The sequence below is a fragment of the Equus quagga genome, chromosome 16 (assembly GCF_021613505.1).
Source record: "Equus quagga isolate Etosha38 chromosome 16, UCLA_HA_Equagga_1.0, whole genome shotgun sequence".
In the NCBI taxonomy this organism is placed as follows: Eukaryota; Metazoa; Chordata; class Mammalia; order Perissodactyla; family Equidae; genus Equus; species Equus quagga.
In genome coordinates this window covers 23,065,487-23,084,514 of record NC_060282.1, presented here as the reverse complement: position 1 = coordinate 23,084,514, position 19,028 = coordinate 23,065,487, and the positions used below count along the sequence as shown (strand labels likewise).

The following is a 19,028-nucleotide window of genomic DNA, read 5'->3' as shown; positions in this document are numbered from 1 at the left end:
TTCCTTGGTTTATAGCTTTCTGCTTTCATTTTCACATGGCATTCTCCCAGTGTGCATGTCTGTGTTCAAATTTCCGCTTTAAATAAGGGCATCAGCCACGTTGGATTATAGATCTATCCCACTCTTGTATGACCTGATTTTAACTTAACTAATTACATCCACAACAACCCTATTTCCAGATAAGGTCATAATCTGAGGTATTAAAGGTTTGGACTTCCACATATGAATTTTAGGGGACACAACTCAACTCATAAAATACGCCCACTTGTTAGAAATTATATGCTATTATTAAACTCACTATATAGACAAGGAAACTCAGGCTCAAATAGGTTATTTGTCTAAAGTCACACAGCCAGTCACTGGCAGATCATATATGTCTGAATCTTGACTTCATGCCCTAAACATCTGCACCAGCATTTCCTATAGCGTGAGAAATGTTCCACTGGTAGTGAGACAGACGATTTTAAGTGTCACATGAACAACAATTACATGTCCTAGGGTGCATTAGAAAATCAACTAGCACATCAAACATGTAATTTCATGGAGAGCTTTGTTTAGGAAGAAGCTAAGCATAAAAAATGAATTTACTTAAAGAAAGTATAAGTGACTAGTAAGAGACGTAGCATGGAGATATGGAAAAAATCATGAAAGTTGTGCATAAATGACTGGAGTCTGGGAAACAATTGTCCCACACTAGGAAACAATGTTATATTGCTCTGCTTAAAGGGGGAAAGTCAGAATTATGGAATGTGCCTAACCACTGACTCAGAGAGTGTTTCTAGACCCTTGGAGGCTTTTAGAACCTATCTACAAGGTTGAGTTCAAGGTCAAGGTGAGGCATTAAGGAATTCCTAAGTGAGCAAATGTACTTAACTCAGCAGCAGATGGAACCCTGACTTATCTTTAAATATTAATGTAAATGTCTCCATCCTGATCCTTCTTTTCCTTATTGTTGTTCTTAAAATTCAGTTAGAGTGTTGATACACCTCTGAGCTTGCCTCTGTGTTTATAACAAGTTGAGTTGGCAAATGGAACTCATTTTCATCAAGTACCCTCCGAAGCCTTCCTTTTTACTATTTATTCCACAGAAGGGACTGGCACTGGCAAGTTGTAAATATTTTATGGCGAACTTAAGAGTTTCTAAACACATTTTACTCTTTGTGTCTCATTATTTCATAGCCTAATAAGTTTCAATCATTTTAGCACCCATTTAAATTAAAATCCCCAAGGAAAATAGCAAGGGCAGGCAGCAATTAATATGCTTTAAAAATTTGCTGGAAATTACTTAGTAACATGGAGCAGAATGAAGTCAGACACTGGTGTTTTACGAATGCAGCATTAAAGTGCCTCATCTTAGTGTTAAAATCTATCCACACTCTTGCTTTGTGAATCACTGAGTGAACTAGTTTAAAGCCTCTTTTTTGGGGCGGGAGAAAATATTAATGTCTTATGACTCTTGGGGAGGTTAAGGTGATGCACAAATTCTTTGTATATGAGTATCTGTTTGTTTGAATCCCCAGAGATCCTTGGTGCCCTGCTGTCCATCCTATGCATCTGGGTGGTGACTGGTGTGTTGGTGTACCTGGCATTTGAGCGCCTGCTGTACCCCAATTACCAGATCCAGGCCACTATGATGATCATCGTGTCAGGTTGTGCAGTGGCAGCCAACATTATGTAAGTCACCCTACACATTGCCCATGAAGCTTGCCTTTAACTTAGTCTGGACATAGATTTGTGGTTTTCGTTTTTGTTTTTGTTTAATTCCTCCACTTTTGAGGATGGTAGAGACCTGACCGAGTGCCCAAATGGCTCTAAGACTGAAAATAAGGCTGGTTGTGCTAGTTTAAGTTAAAGATTGTTTTAATACCAGCTTCTAACAGCTACCATTTTGAATGCTTCCTATATGCCAGAGACTCTGCTAAGATCTTCTGATCTACATTATCAAGCTCAATGATCACAACACCCTTGCTTTACAGATTAGGAAACTGAAGCTCAGTGAGGTTAAATAAATTGCCAGTGAGGTAGTACAGAACCAGGATTTGAATTTAGACCCACCAGATCCAGAATCGAGCTCTTAGACATTCTACTGTCATGCATATTGATGGTTCCACAGGACATGTCACTTACTCTTGTTCATTTTTTGTTATGTGAACACATTACGGGTTCCCGGAGAGCTGGGTTAGAAAGGATCTTAAATTTTATTTCTTTCAGTCCCCTTTCTACTTTTGAATTCTCTTTTGCAGCATTCCCATAAATGGTCATTAGTTTCACACATTTTAACAGAACCAATAAGAGGGAATTTATTTCTCTTAAAAGCAGCCTATCTTATCTTTGCATCATTGTGACTGTATAAAAATTCTTCTGTAAGCTGTGTTAGCTAAATTCTCTCTCTGGTTTCCACCTGTAGGCCCATTTCCTTATCCAGGCAGTCTTGAATCATTCTTATAGGACATGTGATCATGTCCTATTGGATATGTGATCATTTTCATATTGATCTACTCTTTCCAAAATAAACTACTTGATTAACTCATGACAATGGGGTTTTGAGGCCAGAGCTTTGATCCTTTCGAGTCACTTCATGCCTTCTCATTTGATAGTCTGATTCTGGACAACCTTACTTAAAACTCTATTATCTATCTATCTATCTGTCTGTCTATCTATCTAGCCATCTATCCATTCATCAACAGTGGGTGACAGAACAATGGCCCCTCAAAGATTTCCACATTCTAATCCTTGGAACTTTTGAATATGTTAGCTCTCATAGTACAAAGATTTTTGCAAATGTGATTAAGATTTTGCAAAGATCTTGAGATGGGGAGATTATCCTGGATTATCTAGACAGGTCCAATGTAACCACAAATGTCCTTATAAGAGGGAGGCATGAGGTCAGAGAGGAGAGAAGATGCTGCAACGCTGGCTTTGAAGATGGTGGAAGGGGCCTGGAGCCAAAGAATGTGAGTGACCTCTAGAAGCTGGAAAAGGTAAGAAAATGAATTCTGCCCTAGAGCCTGCAGAAGGAATGCAGTCCTGCAGATCCATTTTAGACTTCTGACCTCCGGAACTGTAAGATAGTTAAGTTTATGGCATTCTAAGCCACAGAGGCTCTGTGGTAGTTTGTTGCAGCAGCAATAGGAAACTCATGCACTATCTGTCCTCTATCTGTCTTGCAATGTAATGTGATACATGCTAGGAGGTAGGTTTATACATGAAAGTGAAGAAGACAGAGACAGAACTTTGAACAGTGGTTTTTAAGAGAGGGCACAAGGGAAGTGGAGGAAAATCTGAGCATGGACACTTTGAAAAAGCTCCTCAGTTCACTCCAATGCCTTTACCTCGTGCCTGCCTCAGTTCCTCACCTCTTAGTTTGCAAACTTTTGCTCCAAATGTCTGAGCTAAACAGTTAGGAGTGGTATTTGATCTGCTGTCACTGACTAGATCCCTATTTCCACCCAGTTAACTTGAAAGTGTGTTTCACATTGGCACTGGGAGAAAAAGTGTGGGGAGATCGATGCAAATCTGTCACCACTGGAGACAAATAAGCCAGCGCACATGTCCTGCTTACCGGGGGTCAATAACATCATCTTTGTGTAAGGAGAACAATATGTCCACAAGGCAGCAAGAAGAATAAAAATATTAATACTTTCTCGAGAGTCATATGTCACATAGTTGTGTCGATGCTACATGAAGATGAAGGATATACCTAGCTAACTGCCACATAAATCTGGGACCTCAATGATCGAGTTTGACTTTCCAAATAGATACCAGCCAAATTTTCTTTTTACTGCAACTGATTTTCAACTTTGACCTTAACATTTCAGGTGCTTTTCTTACTTAGAAAGACAAGGGAATTGAAAAGCATCGACTTCCCCATACAAGTAGGTAGTTATTTATGGATAAAAATCCTTAGTGACACTAATGTTTTCTCCCAGAACTGGGATTACAGTTTTCAAGTGCTGTTAGATGCTGTGTTATCTGAAAACAGAGACATCAGAACCGTAATTTAGGAATAAATCTATTCCTTGGGGACCCAAAATCAGGGCAGAAAGTTCTAATAGAAGTTGCAAAGGCATTCTGGGGTGAAGATTATTGACAGAGACTGAAGGCTGTTGCATGCTAAGGTTTCTCTGCTTGAAACATTCTGTCCCTTTCTAGTCTATTTAACTCTAACATAACTTTTCAAATCCGGCTCAATGTCTTTGTCTGTGTAACTAAATCAGACTCCTCTGTTGTACTATCCATAGCACCCGTTGTTAGTAGACTTATTATAATTAGAATTTTCCATTTATGTTTGTCTTTTAAAAATCTTTTCCATCTCCATCACCCTTAAAGCAACACTAGGGAGGAACCATGTCTGCTTTCACTCACCTTTACGCCCATTAACTGTGCCTGACATACGAGAATCCCTAACTAAGTTTTTTTAATAAAATGAGTAAAAGAATGCATGACAATGTGATGAGCACACATGGCAGATCTAAAAAGAGAGCCTATTAACTGCCAGCTATATCAGGCTTTCTGAACAACCTTAAATGGAACTCCTAATTGAGGGTGAATTTCTGCCCAAACACTGACAATCTGAAAACTTAACATTGTGCAATGATCAAATCTTATTGGGTAGCAGTAATTCCACTTTGTAGAGATGGATGAGATTTAACAGACAATTTACCTGCAAATAGACTGGGGTGCATGATAGTAAACAATGGTTTTTTTTAAAGCTTTGCTCCAAAATGTTCAGAAAGAGTTTCTAGGCAAAATACTCCTTGTGGCCATCAGTAAAAAGGTTCTCATTTTAGCTTTGGTCTAATACCTTTTAAAGTTGTAGATAAATAGAATCAGGTACACACTACTTACCACTTTGACTTGGATAGAAGATGTTAAATTTTGCAATATCATATATAAATATAAACATTTGTGATACATTTATATATTTGAATCTCTTGATAAATAGCTGCATATACATAAGCACAGTATTCTCATCATTGGCCATTAGAAAATTATTCAAATTTCAAATTCTCATGGATATTAACAAAGTTAAGTAAAATAAAAGAATAAAAAATCCGACCTTCATGAAATTCACTGCTTCTTATTTTGTTTTATCCCTTTCTGCTGCTTTTTGCCTTTAAACCCAGTGCACTTAATCAACTTCCCACAAAAGTTCAGCTTGAAGCCTAGCTCACTGCCTGACATTTCGCAGACCCTCAATAAACATTTCCCCTGCTCACTGTGAAGTTCTTGGCTTTCATCTAAGAAGTGATGCTTTCCAGTTTTAATGTGAAACAGAGTAGTATTAGATGGATGGATGAGAAAACTGAGGTGAATCTTTCTCATCTGTCATTGTGTGAAAAATTCTATGATACACTTGTGTTCAAAATTAGTCCAAAATAGTACATTTTAGAGCACTAATATTTCAACTATTTACCACTGTGGATAATACACGCTAATGTCAACTCCTCCATTATTCTGCCTAGATTTTTAGGGGTTAATTTCCCACGTGCTGAGAATACTATTCTCTCCTTTAGGCTAAGTGTAATTTTGCACCAGAGACACCCTGGCCACAATCACCAGGGACTGCAAGCTAATGCCAGTGTCAGAGCGGCTTTTGTGCATGCCCTTGGAGATCTATTTCAGAGCATCAGTGTGCTAACCAGTGCACTTATTATCTACTTTAAGGTGAGTATGTTTGCGTTTACTCATTGTCATAGTAACTTTATAGATTAGATAGTATAGAAGCTGACCCTCTAATATTAACTTAAACAAAGGTGGACAGCCTATCTTTGCCTACACAAACTACTTTGCAAGATTAAACAAACAAACAAACACTCAAAGACTGAAACCTTGAACTTTCCAAATTCCTAAGAGCTATGTCGTTAACTGTATGGCTGCTAGTTTTTCAGGAAGTAGTTCCTTTTGTCATGGGGTTAAGATGGACAGCAAAGGAACCTTGAATACCGTTGGGTTCTTGGGTTGTAGGCAACAGAAAAGATCTCTAGCTCACTTAAGCAAAAAATAGATTCATTGGCTGAAATTTATTGAATGTAGTCCTGGACAGAAATGAAGGTAGAAATAAGGCAACTTTTGGTCTCTAGATTTCAGAAACTATCCAACTTCTGTTCCAGCACCATGCTGAAATGAATGTGACTCAACTAGTTTTTCCCCTGTTCTTGTCACTCTGCTGAAGATTCATATTTCTGGGAAAGGGAGTCCAATTGACCTAGCTTGGGTTGTATACCTGCTGCTTGGCTGGGGAGGGTACAGTACCTGATTGACTGTCCTGCCATATCACTCACAATGGGGGAGAGGTAACATCTCTCCAAAGAGCCAGGGCTCTAATGGGAAGTGGAAATGGATCCTGGATGGACCTCTGACCCTAGACAAGTATTCACTACAGATCTCTATCTGGTAATAGCAAGAACTAACAGAGGTGGGGCAGGGTGGAGGTGTTGGGGGAGTAGCCAAGGAGAATAGCATTTAGCTCTGTCTGTTCACATCATGATTGTCCAGTTAGCAAGAACTCTTTATTCTTGCCAAAAAAGTGAAAACATGTAAATTAAAATTACAAAGACATACATGAATTTGGTAGAGCAAATGCTCACTGAAAGCTGTAAGTTTAAGACAAAATAGTTTAAAATTATACAGGTTGGGGGAGTTTGAGAGTACTCTTACAAAGGTTAGGTTGATGCTGAGTTTCTTAGAGGTAACGGGGCACAGACTTATTTAGTGGCACACAACTTCATGAAGGGCAGAACAGCAGGTATTTCAACCTGAGGCTAAGGGCTAAGGGGGAGAGATTGTAAGAATGAGGCTTCTGCTCCTACTCTTAGGACTGTATGAAAGATGCCTGCCTCCAGTATGCACCATACTTGGGAGAGAAAGAAATAGACTAACCCCAAGCTGCCAAACCAAGCTCCAGCTATACCTTGGTCATATGCACCTCTGGGCAGATGATACCCTTTCTTCTCATCATAATTAAGGCTGAAAAGTCATTGCATATTGTGCAAATTTGTGCATATTTTCATAACATACTTCCGTTAATTTGAGAGAAGTTAAATCAGGCCTCTTGAGAGAATACTCAAGGATATCTTTCCCTCTACTTCTTAAATTACAGGGAGGGCAGGTCCTGTAGTCTCCCTTCAGTCACTGATAGTTTAAAGCTTAAAAGGAGGATTGGATCTTCAGGAAGTCTTCCTTGAGTTGGATGTCAAGTGTCAGGAGGGTGAGAGGGTAACAGAGAGGGAAGGAAGCAGGAAGATTTACTTATTTTATTAATCAGACTTTCTGCATGGGGGGCCTGAATTCAGTTAACCAAAGCCCCTATATTTTCTAGCCAGACTATAAAATGGCTGACCCAATCTGCACGTTTGTCTTTTCCATCCTGGTTTTGGCCAGCACCATCACTGTCTTAAAGGACTTCTCCGTCTTACTCATGGAAGGTAGGAGCGATTTTATTATTATTTTAGGATCAATGTCTTCTCTTCTGTATAATCACAAAAAGGAATGGCCTCAAGGCATGCTCACTGTTAATTTGCATTACAGGGAAAATATAAACTTACAAGGAATTTCTGTGAAAACAAATATGAGTTTTATTCATATGGGAACAAATAAAAAGAATTGACTTCTGTTTTTCCTCCAGCAACTGTTAAATGATATGGCACAGAGTAAAAACAATACGTCCAAACACTAAAGATAGACATTGGGGGAGATATTGCAAAAAGACAAATTTGTCTCTAAATATATGGGAAGAACCTAAGAAAGATTGCCTAACTCTATTCCTCAGGCAGCATTTGAACTACTAGGAAGGACTTGCCTAAAACCCTTGTTAGACTAGCCAGCAATTCTCAAACTTCAGTGTCATGGGAATCACTTGGGGGGTCTGATAAGACAGAGATTGCTGGGCTTACCCCCATAGTTCCTGAGACAGCAGGGCTGGGTGGCTGAGAGCTTGAATTTCTAACAAGATGCTGATGCTGCTAGTCTGAGGGCCACACTTTGAGAAACACCGGACTAGTCTTGTCATCCCAGTTAAGGGATTCCTACATGAGGGCACTGGGAATGGCACCTAGAAAATTCAATCAGAACTAGAGGTTTCATTATATCAAACATTCAGATGATCAAAAATATCCGGACATTGGCTGAACTTTTCTTTTCTGTCCAGCACATTTTGACAGAAGATAGATACAGTCTCAGAGTGCCCTTGCCTTCAGGATCAACTCACACTTCCTTAGCATTCACTGCCAAGTACACATTTAAGGGTTTAGTTCTCGGTGGGCACTACAGTTGTTGGCAGATGATCGTGTTAATAGTGAAACAGAAGATGGAGTCAAACATCACTGAGTAACAAGTGCACTTCCTGGTTCTCAAGGTGACAATATTTGGTTCGTCAAGTCACAGATACATCCATTTCCTTTCCCAAGGGCTGAGTGCTGGGTGGCAGCTGTTTTTGCTATTATAGAACTTAGTGACCTAAAGGGGGATAAAAGAGAAAATTGTGTACAATTTGAGATGACCATATTCCACTTTCTCTGTCTCTCAGTATAGCTCTTCTCTGGCAATTATCTTTTTTTTATGTAAGGAAGAGTGTAGCTAATTATTGAAACTGGCAGGTAAACTCCTATCTGGAAGATGCTTAATTTTTAAACTAGGTTTTTAAATTAGGTTAGCATAAAATAACATTTGTACTTGGTAAAATCTTAAAATGATATGGAAAGGTATGAAATGATAAGAAAAAAAATCTCCCTATTTCTCCACCTTTGAATTCTAAGTCCCATTCTTCAGGGGTAATACCTACTAATAAGTTGAAATATACCTTTCCAAAAATATCTATGCACTTACATACGTATGTACATGTAATATATATGCATGTATATATGGTGTGCATATGCCTTTTTTTAAACAAATGGTATTACACATTGATATATTTTTTGTTTTGCACCTTGCTTTTTTTCATTTGGAGATCTTTCCATATTATTATATACATAGATACACCCCATTCTTTTTCGTAGCTACAAAGTATCCCACTATATGCATGCACTTGCTTGTTGATGGACATTATACACAATGGTGTAATTACCATTCTTGTACATATGTATTTTTAGCACTTATCTATCTGTGGAATAATTCCTAGAAGTGGTATTGCTGTTTCAAAAGTTATGTGCATTTAGAATTTGATAGATATTGCCATTTCTGCCAATGATACCATCTCAATTTCTTTCCTGCCAACAGCACATGAAAGAGCCATCTCCTCACATCCTCACCATCACTGGGTATTATCGAGCTAGTGATTCTTTTTTAATTTGATAGGTGAAATATTATACCTTATTGATTTCATATGCAATTACTTAATTATAAGTGATATTGAGTGATTTTTCATATATCTGTTAGCCTAGATAATTATTTTTTAAACGCTAATTTGGGTATTTTCCTGGATACATTAATATTTTTGCAGGCTCTCCCTCAGAAAAAAAGGTTTCAAAGATGTGATGTAGCATTGGGGCCAGAGGGAGCACATCCTATTACTTGTCAACATTATTTCATAAAGTAAAAGAAGTAACAGTGCACTTGTGTTTTCCATAAAGGTAAAGAGCTAAAGGAGGCAAGAGAGAATAAGCATAGAGGGATCGTGACTTCATCCCAAGGGCCCTAGGTGAATGACAGCAGGTCTTTAAAGGGTCAGGTGAGACTCCCCAGAGACGACACTCCCCCGAGATGACACATTAGGCATAATAGTCAACTTTGGGTTGCAATACCTGGAGTTTAGCATTTGCATAACAGTTTACACTCAGAACATGGACTTTAGAATCTGACGTCCTACTTATCTGTGTGGCCTTAGCAATGCCTCCTAACCTTTCTGACTCCCAATTTCCTCTCCCCCAGTTAAATAGAAATTGTAATACTGATAACTCTTAAAATTCTTATAACTATTGAATAAGATAATCACTATAAATAAAGTGCTTAGCATAAACTTTGAGATGTGGTAGGTTCTCAATAAAGTTGTGTTATTGTTATTATCACAGTATAACAATTGCATCCATGACTCCATAGACATTCTATGGCTAATGTGAGACAAGAACTCTTTTAATTTGATTCTAGTAACCTGAGCTTTGGGCAGCTCATGGGGTAAAAGAACAGGATGATCGGCTCTGTGTTACTTCCATGAAACAATATGAAGCGGGATTAAACTAAACTCAAACTGTACACAATTTTAAGTTAGCCCCAAGAAGTAAATCCCCAAAAGCAAGGTTCTTAAACACTGAAAAAGGAAGGGTAAGGATTCCCTATCTCTTTAAATAAGTGGTTCTTGACTAGTTATTCATTACAATCACCTGGGAAGCTTTTAAAAAGTACTTATGCCCAGGCCCCATACCCAGAGATTCTGATTTAATTGACTGGGGTGGGGGCTGGCTTTGGTGTTTTTATAACATGCAGCCAAGCTTGAGAACCACTGCAAGGTAGAGCTTCCCAGTGGCTCATAAATGTAGGTATGATGGTTCTCAACCTTGGCTGTGTGTTGGAATCACCAAATGAGCTAAGAAAATACCGATTCTGGGTTATCCCCAGAGAGTCTGATTTAATTTTCTTGGGTGTATCCTGGTCATCAGGATTTCTAAAGTCTCCTCTGGTGATACTAATGGGCATCCGAGGTTGAGTGCCACTCTGAAAACATGCAGATTCAGAGCCTCCTCCATAGAAATTTTCTTCAGGAGGATTGGAATGGAGCTGTTGCATATTTATTTTTAACAAACACTCCAGGTGTCTGTGTAATATATGTAAATGAAGTAGAGGCTAAAAAGTGGTCATCCTTAGGGATCTCTTCTACAGCATCCTCTTTGCATCATCTTTAGTTGACAGAGATTGACCTATTGCATCAAATGGCTTTAATATGGTTGTCCTGGTTGAGTTGATTTTTTTAAAAAAAATCTTGTATTGAACTCATGTCTTCTGTGGTTCTGACCAACCACTGGCTCGGTTTCTCTCTCTGTAGCCAGCCAAAGCAAACACCCTTACACTTTCACATCCTCCCATCTTCTATATGACAACCCTTGCAATGTTTGGAAAAGAGTGATCCCACCTCCCTTAGCCTTCTCTTCTCCAGGATAGAGACTCCTCAGTTCTTTCAGCCCCAAAGAATAGCTAATTGGCTGCCAGGCTCTCCACCTTCCTGTGTGCTCCACACCATTCCTTTAACAATAAAGATGACAGTCAAACTATTACATTCTGTGACTAGAACATTAAACTCTAACTAATGTACCTAAAATAATAGAAATTTTATAAGCCAAATAATAAGATGGTACTACAATGTTAGGATCCCCTATTAACACAGTTCACTAAGTGACCTCTTGGATAGCTAACGTTTGTACAGCATTACAGTTTGCAAAGGGCAGATATTTTCTGATTTGTTCCTCAAAGAACTCTGTGAACTACATATTATTCTTATGACTTCTATTTTACTACAAATATGCTGAGGATCAGAGAAGTTCCATGATTGGATAAATTCACAATAGTTGTAGTCAGAATGCTAACCTGGAATTATTTGATTCCAAGCCCCATGTTGTTTCATTTTGCTTTTCAGAGTGTATGCAAAGGTAATTGGGAAAAGCTCAATTGGTTTAATAATACACCTTGAAAATGAAGGATGATTACTGTTGTTGGTTATTACACGATAAATTCTTCAAATATCCTTTGTTTGATTGATGGTAAATACTTTGAAAAAGTCAGGTGACTCTGATTTATAAACATTTGAAGTAAGAAACCAGAGAAGGGGAGGGCAAGTTGATATCTTGGTGAGGACTTTGCGGCCCCATTTAGCCATGTTAATGAGCTATATTTAGTTGAGTAACAACAGCCCCAACTCTTTCCTCTTGTCAGGTGTGCCAAAGAACCTGAATTACGACAGTGTGAAAGAGCTCATCTTAGCAGTGGATGGGGTGGTGTCTGTGCACAGCTTGCACATTTGGTCTCTAACAATGAACCAAGTGATTCTCTCGGCTCATGTTGCTGCAGGTCAGTGAGTTTTGTAAACACTCGGGACAAAATTCAGTCCTTGTCCTGTAAAGTCAGTAATTTCCTTCTTTTTCATAGAGCTGGCTTTAGTGTCTATTGCCTGTCAAAACAACTGTCAAGTGTCTTGTATCACCAAGGGCCTTTGAAAACACCCCCTTGTTGATATTGTCATGGCAACAATGATACCGATGACATCCCTTAAGGCCAGCTGCAGAGGGTAGAAAGTAGAACAAAGAGCTAAAATGTCACCCAAACTTCAAGGCCTCTGGCTCTACCTGTTTAACTTACTGTTAAATAATAGGGATGAATTCAACAAAAAATCCTCATTGAGTATCTCATGTGTATAAGACACTTTGCCTATCATTGAAGATAGAAAGATGAAGGAGACATAGTACCATCCTTAAGGTTCTAACAAGATGTGCTAGTGGGAATTAATAATGGCTCCCTTACTGGATGTTTGGAAATTCTGTAAACCATGTGGGATCATTCTTAGGATGTTGGGTTTATTCTAAAAACTACTTTCTCATGTAGCTGATTTTGTCCAAGACATCTCCTACGGCTGGGAGAATGGGGAGTGAGAGGTCTTTCACTGCCTCAGGAGACAGCTCAGGCCAAGGATGATACATTAGGCTGCTAAAAAATTACTCAAGAAGTTACCTAGAGGCAGGGTACAGGAACACCAATGATAGGTATTTGAGGAGTGTGCTTTCTCAGACATCCTCATCTTCACTGAGAGTCTCAGATCTGGCTACAGGGAATTTACAGCATCCACTGCACCAATATTTCACTGAAAATGGAATAACCTAGTAAACAATTGGGTCACTATGGAGGGAACTTTACAGTCTCCTGATTCCTTTTGGGACAAGAGAAAAGATGGCACTGAGGGTTGCTGCTCTAAGAAAGGTCTGTGGGGAGTGCTAAATGCTTCCTGGTTCCTATCACCAGCCTTGAGATAAATTCTGATTACATACAAGGGCTGCAACTCAGAGATCCCTGGAGACTGGTGAGCAAGACTGTATGAGAAATAATAGCTCTGTCTTAGCTTTTTCCAGGGCTTATCTCCCCTTCCATACTCAGCTCTTAAGAGGACCAGACCCCAGAGAGACCTGTGGGCAGGAAGAGTTCCCATAGTGATGGGGTACACTGCTGCACTAGAATTTCCCTTGCTTTGTCTGTGTGAATGTAGCTGATTGTCAGAGCATCGTGGCTCCTTGTAAGTGCTCTGCCTGTGTCCCACCGTACCAGGTCAAAGACAAAGTGATGCTGGAGATTTAGCAGTCACCCGTGTGTGTGCAATCAGTGTCAATCTCACTGTGGTTCTTTATCAACAGCAGCCAGCCAGGACAGCCAGGTCGTTCGGAGGGAGATTGCTAAAGTCCTCAGCAATAGCTTTATTGTGCACTCACTCACCATTCAGATGGAATCTCCAGCCGACCAGGACCCTGACTGCCTTTTCTGTGAAGACCCCCGGGATTAGCTGAGTCACATTGTCAGCTTCCAAAGTTTGACAGGCCACTCCATGTTGCTCTGCAGTTTCTGCCACATGAGAAATAAGGAACAACAGGAAGAAGTTTGAGACATTCGTGATACAGTACAATGCACATATTATCCTTCTTTATTTAGCTCCATCCGCCATGAATGAAGATGTACTCAGATTCATCAATCAGTTGGGTTATCAACTCATCAGTAGCTGTGTTCAAAGTCAGGAGCATGTGTATAGGTTATTCCAGACTGGGGCTGAAACAACAGTTGTTTGTAACCATAGGCAATAAAAATCTCATCTTCCTTCAATAATACATCCTGAGTATGAGTAGGTAAAGTTAAACTCAGGAAAGTCTTATCAGGAATTGGTGGCAAGGAAAAGAATCACATAATTTTCCTAAAACACATGAAGCAAAATTATGAATAGCCAAGTCAGGGGTAAAAGAGAATCTGGAGGCCTAATACCCCATCATAACTTGACTTTCCCACCAAACTTTATTATTATTTGGGGCAATATCTTTTGACTCCCTGTCTATCTACATGACTATTCAGTAAATGGGGTAGAAATGCCCTCTTTCCATCTTGCTTACAAATTATGTTCTAAAATGTCTGAAGCTATGGAATGATATTTTACTTTTCTGTATAAAAGGCCTAGACAAATAAAAAATTATGAAATTGCTGCTTTTCGAGTCTTTTCTTATGGTGTGACCTAATAATAAAAGAAAATGAGGAGGTACAGAGAGGCAGAGTTCTTATCCAAGGTCACATGGAAAATAATTTTGTCAAAGAATTATGATAAGAACTCTCAGGTCTTGAATAACATTTATGGAATACCAACTATTGGCCAAGTATTGTACTGGGCTATTCAGATATATCACCTCATTTCATTCTAATGATAACTTTGGGAAGTTGGAATTAATACCATCATTATATAGATAAGGACATAAGGTTCATAGAGGTTAAGTAACTTAACCAATGTCATTATTCATTCATTCAAAGAATAATTTTGCAGTACAGGCTATGGGCTGAGCATTGATGAACCAAGCTGATACAGCCTTTGCCCTCATGGACCACTTTCCCTTTTGTGGGGAGACAGGCATTCCATTAATAAATATCACCAAGGATATACTGCAAACAGTGGCAGTGATAGGAAAGAAGAGAGGTTGATTCAGATTGGGGGAGGTCAAGGGAGAGCCTCTCTGAAGAAATGGCATCCAAGTTGAAACCTGAACAAAAAAATAGGTGATAGCCAAATGGATTGTAGGAGGAAGCATGTTCTAGAAGAAACAAGAGCGTAATGGACACCCTGAAGAAAGAATTTCGTGCTTTTAAGGAATTGAGGAAGGTCCCTTGTGTCTGGATGGTACTAAGTGAGGGGTGAGTTCAAATACATGAACGACATGAAGCAGGAGAGATAAGCAAGTCCAAGTTAGAAAGTAACAGAAAGCCAGATCTATTTTATCCAAAATCCCATCTACACTTTCTCTTTTGGACACTTTTTGGCTGTTTCTTTTTGATAAATTATCTGCATTGTCAATTAGCTATTATTTCAGAAGTGCATGCAAAAGTTGAGTCCACATTCTTCGAAAGAATGCGATGAATAAATTGCTGAGTTTGAAAGTGAACTGACTGTACTTCTGTAATGTATCCTGTCCTAGGTAGCACTAAAATTGTACCATCTCTACACAAGAGTCTGGCTAAGGAAAGAGGGAAGCTGAACTAATTGAAATGGTTGTGGGTTGACCTGCCAAAAGACCTTGCCCAAGAGAACCGAGTTATTCCAGTGACAATGGGGATAGGAAAGGGAGACATGACTGACATGGCAGAAATAGGGAACTCTGTGGTAGAGGATTGAACTTGAGAGGGAATTAGAAACCATGGCTTCAATCTCTTTCTGCTTCCCTCCGGATCTGTGACCTTGAGCTGGTATTCAATTACTCTGAGCTTTAAGATTCCTCATCTGAAAATGAGAATTGTATTTTCATCAAAGAGTTTCTGTTAGAATTACCTGGGGTAATGAATGTAAAGAACAAGTTTCTTTGTGTAGTAAAAAGTGGGTGCTCAATAAATGTTCTCTCCAGGGTTTCTCAACCTGGGCATTATTGATGTTTTGGGCCAGGTCCTTCTTTGTTGTGGAGGGCTGTCCTGTGCATCATAGGATGTTCAGCAGCATCCCAGGGCTCTACCCACTAGCTACTACTAGAACTCTCCACCCCTGGTTTTAACAACCAAACAGACACACATACACAAACTTATAGGCTATAAGAGAAGATTGGTGGTTGATTGGGGCATGGAGACCTGGAGCTTGGGATGGTTGCCTTTTGACAAGAAGCCAGCAGGATAAGAAGTAACTTAAGGCTGCTTTACTTCTAGATCCACTTCTGCTCACTTTGCAGATCCTCCATCAAGGGGTCAGAAATATTTATTATGATTTATCTGGGACTAGGTCATTCTTTGGACTGTGTTTTACTCCTGAACAGGGATACTGTGTCTTACAGCCAGAGATACACACTCTCATTTTTTTCTCTTCTTTCCCTCTTGGTAAATAATTTTAGACAGAGTGTGTCTTCTTGATCCAGGCCCAGGCATAATTCCCTCCTTTTCTTTTCCAACTCCTCTGAGCACAGAGCTGAGAGGGGAAGTTAGACGAAAGCCTTCTCTGCAGATCTGGCCATCCGTCTCTCCCTCTCACTGCCTATTTGCACAAGGAGAATTGAATGTGCTGGTCTCAAGATTTAGATTCAAAAGAAATGGAAGGCTCACTTCAGCCTCCAACCCAAGCAGTGTGTTCTAAATCATGACACATTTCACTGGGTTATTGGATTCTGACTCAGATATTAATGATGTGGTATTGTGATTCGTATTCTGCTATTATTCTTTGTATGGCTACTTCTCTTCTCCTCAGGGAAGAGAGGCAAGTGGCATGGCAAGATTCTATCATTATGAGTCCTTGATCATGTAATACCATCTCACACTATCCAAACTTCAGCCCTTACCTCTAACAAGGAGAACAACTGTTAGGGAAGGTTTAATAAGTTCCATTTTGAATGTGACCTCTAAAAGTGTGAATGTCCATTGGGCAGATAGAAAGTTGATCATAGACCTTAGAATAGAAATTTCTTGGTATTTTTTTCTGATCTAAATTTGGACATGTGCATGAATATACAGAGAAGCCTTTACAATTAATTTTTATTCACTTGTCACATTTTGGCAATAAATATCTCTTATCTTTAAATTCTAACCTATTTACTGTAGAACTTCATATAATCAGTGTTCAAAAGAAAATATTTCACCTACCAGAATGCAAAAACACTGAGATCCACGAAAGAATGTGGTTGTAGAAACCCAGAGATCTTTAAGAAGTGTCCACAAAAACATTCTAGTTGACCTCAGCAAGTTGGTGCCATGGATAATTTAGATATTTACCTGCAAAGAGAAATAAAGTGGCTACAAGTAATTAATTCATTCCACAAGCATCATCTGAGCACCTGCTTTGTGCTAGGCATTGTACTTGGCATTGGAGCTGTAAAGAGGAATGAGGGCTAGTGGTTGCTTCAAAGCTCTGACTGCAACTCAACATCAAAATTAAGATGCTCAGGCCTCCATGGGTCTGGTTTGGAACCTGAGCTTCTCTACTTTTTAAAACACTCAGAGATGATTCTAAGAGATAGCCAGAGTCTAGAAGAATCTGAAGTAAATGAGACCATTAAGCGGGGGATTCAGGGTCAAAGCCAGATCCATACAACAACATCTTAAATTGCAATGATGTGAATAGGGTATAAAGGGAGCACGGAGAAAGTGATGAGGATTGCCATGTGGGCCTGGCCGTTGAGGCTTCATGTCATTGAGGTGACAGCCAGGCTGGACTTTGAATTATACATGGAGTTTCTCCAGGCAGATCAAGGCAAGGGCGTTCTAAACAAAGGGAAGACACGCGCAAGTCATGCTCGTGTTATCTGTTAGTTTTTAATTTGAAAAGCAGGATATATGTGGCAGAGAAAACAGTCAACTCTGTCATTTCAAAACCTATATAATTTTTGCTACCTTATCATTATTAATATTATAGAGAACAGGAATTATGTCTTTGATGATTTTTATGTCATTGTCAGCATCTAGCAGGATGCTGGAAACCTAGCAGGCATTAATAATTGTTGAGGCAAAGACTCTGGGGCTATGTGTGGGCCTTGTCATTAGTTTTCATTTATGTTTGTATTTTTCTGAAATTCTGAGGGCCAAGAAAACATTGACTTTGACTGAAGAAGTCACACCCGCGCCATCTCTGCAAATCAATCAGCACCACTGAAATAGCTACCTAGTGTTCTGTGCACGACTCGCCCTGCTCAGTGGAGATGAATAGACTTGTCTCCCACCTCAGTAAGCGTGTTTAGGCAACCAGTATTAGAGCCACTCAGTTTCCTAATTCTTTGCCTCAGCTGGCTCTAAAAATGTGAGGAACTGTTCACACCCAATCATTTCTCCTGTCTCAAGTGCCACTGAATGGTTTCTTTTTTTTGCTTTTCCATAGTTTGTGCAGGACAGAACCCTTAAGAGCAGATGACCTGGCAAACACACAAGTTCTGCTATCACTGTTTGCTCTGCTGTCTTTTTGAAATCACGTTTATCTTTGATTTGATGTCAGAAACACACTGAATACCAGGTAATCACAAGGGAGGCAGATTTGCTTGTCAACCACAGGAATTGCCCCATGGCTCCTAGCCATTTCTGCTATTTCCCTGAAATTCTACTTTTTTAGTTGACCCGATTGAAAACTCTGGATGGTGTATGTTTTTGTGATAAAGTACAAGACAATCTGGAATGGGGATTTTAAGGATTTAAGATGAAAGAGCAGATGCCACCAAGGAACTTTGTGCCCCACACATCCGTTCTGAAGGTCTGCCTCTCCCCTTGCTCCTTCCTTGGCATGGTCAGAACTCCAGGCCTTTGAAGTCACTGCTATAGTGTGGTAGAATTCTTGACTTCGTTGCATTGTATCCTCTCCAGCTATCAAAACATTAAGGATCTTCATGTCTTTCAGAGCAACATGCTTTATTCTTCAGAGTACTGAAGTAAGGCTAACTTTACCGCTACCCTCCATCCTTAATATGCTCCTTTGTCATCCAGCTCCCAGTCAAGATTTATCTAGGGCTCTGTGGTGATGTTAGGGCCCATAAAATAAATTTATGTTTTCCATATGTTTGGCCACAGATGGGAAATGGGAATGTTGAAGGACATTAAGGAAAGAATGTTTATACTTTGAACATCAGTTCTGTTGTTAGATTGCCTGAGTTTGAATCTTAGCTTTTCCTTTTATTAGCTCTGTGACCTTGAACCAGTTACTTAAATGCTCTGTGTCTCTATTTCCTGATCAGTAAGACTTCCCTATTCAGATGTATAGGAATTTAATAAAGAGGTTGAACTTGTGCATAGCACATGGTTAGCACTCCAGTAAATATTAACTGTTATTTATTACTATATATAAAGTGAGTGTGTATCATGGGTACACAAACACAGAGATTTATATCATCCCAACTTTTAAAAGGTTTTGAGTCATC

General features: G+C 39.4%; 1 protein-coding gene across 1 annotated transcript in view; it reads left to right on the top strand.

Annotated features, from left to right (window-relative positions):
* SLC30A8 (solute carrier family 30 member 8) overlaps positions 1 to 13,471 on the top strand; it is a 32,970-nt gene extending 19,499 nt beyond the window's left edge. The window contains exons 4-8 of the mRNA XM_046642572.1: positions 1,521 to 1,674; positions 5,517 to 5,667; positions 7,322 to 7,427; positions 11,860 to 11,994; positions 13,326 to 13,471. Coding sequence (XP_046498528.1) covers positions 1,521 to 1,674; positions 5,517 to 5,667; positions 7,322 to 7,427; positions 11,860 to 11,994; positions 13,326 to 13,471 — 692 coding nt within the window. The remainder of the gene's footprint in view (positions 1 to 1,520; positions 1,675 to 5,516; positions 5,668 to 7,321; positions 7,428 to 11,859; positions 11,995 to 13,325) is intronic.
* The last annotated feature ends 5,557 nt before the right edge of the window (positions 13,472 to 19,028 follow it).